Source organism: Gavialis gangeticus, unplaced genomic scaffold (assembly GCF_001723915.1).
Source record: "Gavialis gangeticus isolate Ggan-Ray unplaced genomic scaffold, GavGan_comp1, whole genome shotgun sequence".
NCBI classification, from domain to species: Eukaryota; Metazoa; Chordata; order Crocodylia; family Gavialidae; genus Gavialis; species Gavialis gangeticus.
Window position 1 is genome coordinate 40,560,886 of NW_017729026.1, and position 6,025 is coordinate 40,566,910.

At 46.6% G+C, this 6,025-nt stretch overlaps 1 protein-coding gene across 1 annotated transcript in view; it reads right to left on the reverse strand.

Moving 5' to 3' along the window:
* Positions 1 to 243: 243 nt before the first annotated feature.
* TSTD3 (thiosulfate sulfurtransferase (rhodanese)-like domain containing 3) overlaps positions 244 to 6,025 on the reverse strand; it is a gene marked incomplete at its 5' end in the record, with an annotated part of 11,668 nt that continues 5,886 nt past the window's right edge. Inside the window, 3 exons of the mRNA XM_019520234.1 lie at positions 244 to 667; positions 1,539 to 1,698; positions 3,157 to 3,327. Coding sequence (XP_019375779.1) covers positions 604 to 667; positions 1,539 to 1,698; positions 3,157 to 3,327 — 395 coding nt within the window. The remainder of the gene's footprint in view (positions 668 to 1,538; positions 1,699 to 3,156; positions 3,328 to 6,025) is intronic.

Consider the following 6,025-nt stretch of genomic DNA (forward strand, 5'->3'; position numbering starts at 1 on the left):
CTGGTTACAGAAAAAGAAAGACCTGTACTTATGTTCTCGCTCTCCACTTAGAACTACTCAGCTTATTAAGGAGCACTGCTCTTTTCTTGCACTTCTGACAGAACAGAAATGCTCTTAAAAACTACCATATGTAGGTTAGTACCAAGTTGCTCTGAGAACTACTTTTCCAACTCCAATAAATTATATGGAATCTGACATGCTTCTAGATATATTGTTCTTCAGAGAGGACAAAGTAAGCAGTACTACATGTCACCATTAGTTTAATACTGTAGTAATGATCTCGTGTGTTATGGTGCAGTATGAGAAGAAGAAACAAACCTTTAAGTGTACAACATCTTCAAGTTTTATGTTAGTCTTTACCTTTAAACTCTCTTTACATAGTAGTTCCATTGAACATATGACTAAAGGTGAAGACTAGTCCCCTACAAAATCAACAGCTGCTTCTAACAGCATCTATATACACAATAATTTTTACATACAAAACAGAACAGATTCCCTTTCACAATATATTTTCCCAAATTCACTGCCTATTAAAAAAAAAAACTATTAATAATTTTCTAGAGTTCTTAGGAGGGTCGAGAACAAGGTAGATATACATCTTCATTAGTTTTGCTCTGAAGGTTCAAATTTTCTCCACTCCTCAAAGCCGCCTGCATAATGCTGAACTCTGAAAACATACAGAGGATAGGCAGTATTACGGAAGTGCTACTGATGATAATCTTGTGAAAAGTGCTTGGCTAAAGGAAAGAATAAACAGAAAAACCCAAACCAAAACCACAAATCATCGTATGTAAAACTGCAGTGCACCAAATGACAGAATTCATTATTACAAAGTAGAATCTAACTGCTCCTGGTGTCAAGGAGAAAATGCAAGGAATGAAATGGCAGTAAACCTCAACTACTTGGTTAAGGGTAGAAGGTGGGGAGGATTGGCTCAATACTTGATCAATTAGTTGCTCACTCACACATCCCAGATGCTATCTTTAATCCTCTCCTAAACCTAACATCTAGGCCCACAAAGAATGCCAAGAGTTTTATATATCAGTTAAATTCTCTCCTGTCTTGGCATCAAAGTAACAAGAACCCCGCAGGCCAAATACAGCTTTCAGTTACACCTATGGTGCCTCAACGATCTTCAAGTTATGCTCTTCAACTAGGAGGTCAAGTGTATTCTGAGGACATATCATTGAAGGCAATGGGCTTGCACAGGTGACACTGCAATTTCAAGTTAGCTACCAATTCTGTTAACATGCAGGAAAGCAAGATTGCTTATCCTCCCAGAGTTGTTCTGATTCTACGGAGGTAATTAATAGTGAAAATGATGTATTATATCAATAGACAGTGAGAAACAGCCAAATAGAAGTCAAACTGGAACATGAGTACTGGTCATCCTATTTCATCTTTCATATTTGAATTTCCTGTAACGATCATCTTGTAAAGCTCCAGATGAAGATTCTACTTTTCAGCAGGAGCCCTTTCATTGAAGAACATTAACCTATCCTTTATACAGGAATTTACTTGGACTGCAGTTAGCTTACCTGCTGAAACCCAAAGACATGGCAATATCCAATGCTCCCTTGCTTCTCACTCCTGCCATGCAAGAGAAGACTATGTGGTCCAATTTAGCAGGTATATCTTGATTGTACTGCTCTTTGAAGTCTTCTGGGTTCATCCGTAGAGCTTCCACAGCTTCACCCACTGTAAGGACATGCAAAGCCTCATTTATGTTTAATCAGGGGTAGGCAATTATTTTGGCCGGAGGGTCACTTAACAAGTTTTGGTGAGCTGTGGAAGGCTGCACACACAAAAGCTTTCAGAAGATATCATTTTAACTAATTATAGGTAAAAAAAAAAAAAACAAGTCACATGCTAAAAATCAAACATCTACTATATTTTAATTTTATTTAAAAAATAGTATTTGTCCTTATTTTTTTTTTGAGTAGTGTATATAGAGGCAATTGTGTAATAGCTCAGAATAAAGTCTGAGCTACACCCCAGAATAGTCTTACTCTTGTATACAATGTGGGGGTGTATAGGGAATTGTATGAGATGTCAGGGGGTGCTGCCTGGCCCCTAAGTCTGGGGAGCTGGCCAGGGGGGAAGAGTGGGGAGGAACAAAGAGCAGACAGGGGACATGTACAGCACAGCTTGCCCTAGGTGGTGCAGCACAGGTGCAGTTCGTGGCTATCCTTGTGACACTCCACGTGGGTCTGAGCCCCACCTGCTCCTGCCTGGGGCAGCCTATGCTGAGCTTCCTCCTGCACCTACCAGCCCCAGTCCCAGTCAGTACACGCAGCTTCCCAGCTGGGCTGCTCCTAGTGTGGCTGCAGCTGCCGCTCAGCTTCCCCCACGTACAGCAGCTCCTACCCACCCAACACAATGAGCAGCCACCTGCAGGCAACCAAGTGGGTGGAAGGCGGCTGGAGCTGGAGCCCCACCCACTGAGGCTGGAGCCACCCACCTGCAGCTGCTCCCCCTGCCAGGAGCAGCGCAGCAGGGCAAGAGGAGCTGCTGGAGGCCAGCAGCAGGTGGGGAGGGTGCCAATCCATATCCTAGTAGCTGCATCCAGACCAGGAGAAGCCCCGCCAGGAAGCTGTGCATGCTGGCTGGGGCTGGGGCCAGGGGTGGGAGTGTGGCATGGGCTGCGCTGGGTGGGGCTCACCCCATGCAGAGTGCTGCAGGGACAGCCATAGGTCAGGTCCAATTAATTGGTGGGCACCCCCTGCAGGCCAGATCCAGCCCACAGGCCATATTTTGTTCAACCCCGCATTTTAATCCATGAAGCAGTTTGGTTTGTGAAGATTTCCAATAAGTAGTTTTTATGAAGTCATCACGAGGCAGCTTCTGTTATTTTGGAGTTTCCCCCACATGCCCCCACTGCTGATTGGCAGAGGGGACCTATCACTTGCTGCTTGTGCCTGATGGCCAGGAGGTGAAAACTGCAGCTGCAGTTTCAGGTGTGGGTGGCGAGCAATGCCGTCCCCTCTGCCAATCAGTGGCAGTGGCAGCGGGGGGAACTCCAAAATTAAAGAAGCCTTAATGCCACATGCTTCCAATGCGAATTCCAGAGATCCCTTGTCATCACTACTTGTTTGCAAATTTGTGCTCAGTGGTCTTTGACCTTTTAACTATTTAGTCATGTTTATGATCACTTACATGGTATATTGATGGACCCAGGGATTTTTCCAAACTTGCCAATTTCCCATTTCTCTCGGACATCAATATAAATAGTCTGGGATTTTAGGAGGTCTTTAAGTTCTTTGTAGGAGATACTGTGATCAACAGTAGTGGAAAGGTTATAAAAGATCACATTTATGGTCTTCAAATCTGGGAGAGAAAAGGATAATTATCCCACCAAGAACTGCAAATAGATCTGACATTTTCATGCACTCTTATTTGTAACACTTTTTAATCCAGGAGACTTGCAAATATAGATGTTAGAGAATTTTCAGTGGCAAGTGTCAAGGGAAGCCTTGAAAAAGAATTTGGTTTCTACATTTGATTGCTGTTAAAAAATAAATTCCATTTCTTTTTGCCAGCTGAGAAATCATGAAGGCAAAAGTCATGAAGCTACTGGAAAAATTAGTGAAGCTTTAACTACAAAAATGCAATTTATTCTTTGTTAGTCTTACATTAAGGATTGTGCTCTTTGGTACAAATATTGATCCACTCGCATTTTAACAGAAGTCTGATGAGGAAAGAAAGCAAAAGGTAGGGAAAAGTGACATCTTAGGGTGCGTCCCCACGAGTGCACATGTGCAGTTTGTAGCACCACAAACTGCATGTAGCACATGCTGCACTGCTAATTTGCAGTGTGGCAAATTTTTTTTGATGCTGGGAGATCCCGGTGTAAAAAAAAAACTGCCACTAAAAAAAGTGGTTCAGCACACGCAGCAACAGTGTGAGCTGCCAGAAAGAGAGCCTGGCTACTGGGCAGGCTCCAAGCACCTGGATCGCTGCCACTGCTGCCGTAGGAGGACAGCCTGCTGGGGCCAGCCCAAGTGGTGGCCCTAGCTTCCCTTACCCCACCCAGAGCAATTTACTGCATGCCCAAGCACGTGAGCAGGGGTATGCCCAGGGACAAATAGCAGTGGCACAAATGTGTGCCACTGCCATTTGTCCTGCAGGGAACATGCACCCCTGCACATGCACACTCATGGGGAAATGCCCTTAGAAGCTTACTGGTTCAAAGACATGATCTTTTGTAGGCAACAACATACTTCATCAGATGTCATTTAAGGAGAAACCAGAGCTCTGGAGTTGCTTGTTCTACTTGCAAATTCCCAGCACCAAGGACAGCAGGAGAGTTCTACTACAGTAAATTTGGCCAATTAAGGGACTAATAACTAGGGTTCAGCTCAGTTGGATCATGGAGTACTCATTGCTGTCGTCTACCCAAAGTCCTAATCTCAGCAAACATGTCATTTCAGTTAGGAACCTGCATTTTTATGCTCTCATAAGGACTCCAAACTTACCTTATAAAAGGAAACCCCAAATAACTACCAAAAGAAGCACTTTCAGGCCCTTTTACACCAGAAAGCAAACACAGGAATAAGACAGTTTCATTTTTAACCTTGTTGCCTTGAAAGGATGCATAATAAAAACAGTGATGTCCTGTACAAGTACCCTGTATAGAAGCAGAGTTCTTCTACGGCCAGTTACAGGGAAACCAAAGATTTAAAATAGATCTTTCTAACTCTTATATCTGAAGACAGAAGTGGTAATCTGCACTAGTCTGCAATAATCAGACAGAAGGTAGCATAGGATTGTCCAGCTCTGGTATGGCTGGGGGGCACATACACCACCAGTGTGCAGCCACCATATCACACTGTGGTGCAGCATGTGCACCACTGTTGCACTTCCTGACACACAGGTCCCTACCACCAGCACACAGAGCCCTAGGATCCTCTCTCCCAGGTGGCACACAGACCTTTCCCCAGGCCCTGCCCCACACATGGCAGCAAAAAAGGCAGCTGCTGGGGCCTGTAAGCCACAGCCTAAGCACTCAGCACTCCCCAGCCACCTTTGGACTGCCCTGAGCTAGGGCACAGCGGCCTGTTGGGCCACATCCAGATGAGCATGGGCACGTGCTTGCAGCAGCACAAATAGCAGCAAGTCAAATTTGTGCCACTACTTTGTGCTGTAGTACCTGTCCCTGCACATGCCCTTTGTTGTGGGCCATGCCCAGGTCCTCCCAGCTCCTGGCTGGGCTTCATGTGCTACAGGGAAGGAGGGGGACTGGATGGGGCACAGGGTGCCTCAGTGCAGGGCTAGCTGGCAGGAAGCCCCTGAGCTGAGGCACCCTGCATCCCAGCCAGCCAGGGAGCGGCACATGGAGATGGGGGAACAGTCAGCTTAGGGCTGCCTGCTCCCTCATCTCCATGCGCTGTGGAGGCCCTGAGCTGGGGGGCAGTATGTCTCAGCTCAAGGGCTCCACAGGCCACCCAACTCCACGTGCCACTTCCCGGCTGGGGCACAGTGCCTCAGTGCGGGGGCTCCCTGTGCTGAGGCACACAGACAGTGGAGTAGCCAGCCCAGGGCTGCCTGCTCCCCAATCTTGAGGCACACTGCGCCCCAGCCAGCGACTCTCTGGCTTCCTGGGCACAGTGCAGCTCAGCTCAGGGGCTCCACAGCACTTTGTCCTGGCACACAATTTTGGCATGCTTTGCGCTGCTTTTTTCTGGGGGAGGAGAGGGGGAGTTTGCTACTAGGAAATCCGGGTAGCAAATGTTGTCCGCACACTACAACTTAGCAGCGCTGCCCATGGTTTAACATGCAACATGTGCAGTTTGCGGTTCCACAAAGAGGCTTGTGGTACCACTGCCCATGCCTGTGTTTCTGGATATGCCCTTGGAAACCAACTGACTCAGTGGCCTGATCTTCTGTAGGCAACTACCCTCTTCATTAGGGCCAGACACAGGCATGAGTGACTTGAGTGGCTGCCCAGGGCCTGGCCAGAAAGGGGGCCCGAAAATGGTAATTTATTTATTATTATCATCATCTCTGGCAAACTGGGGGCCTGATA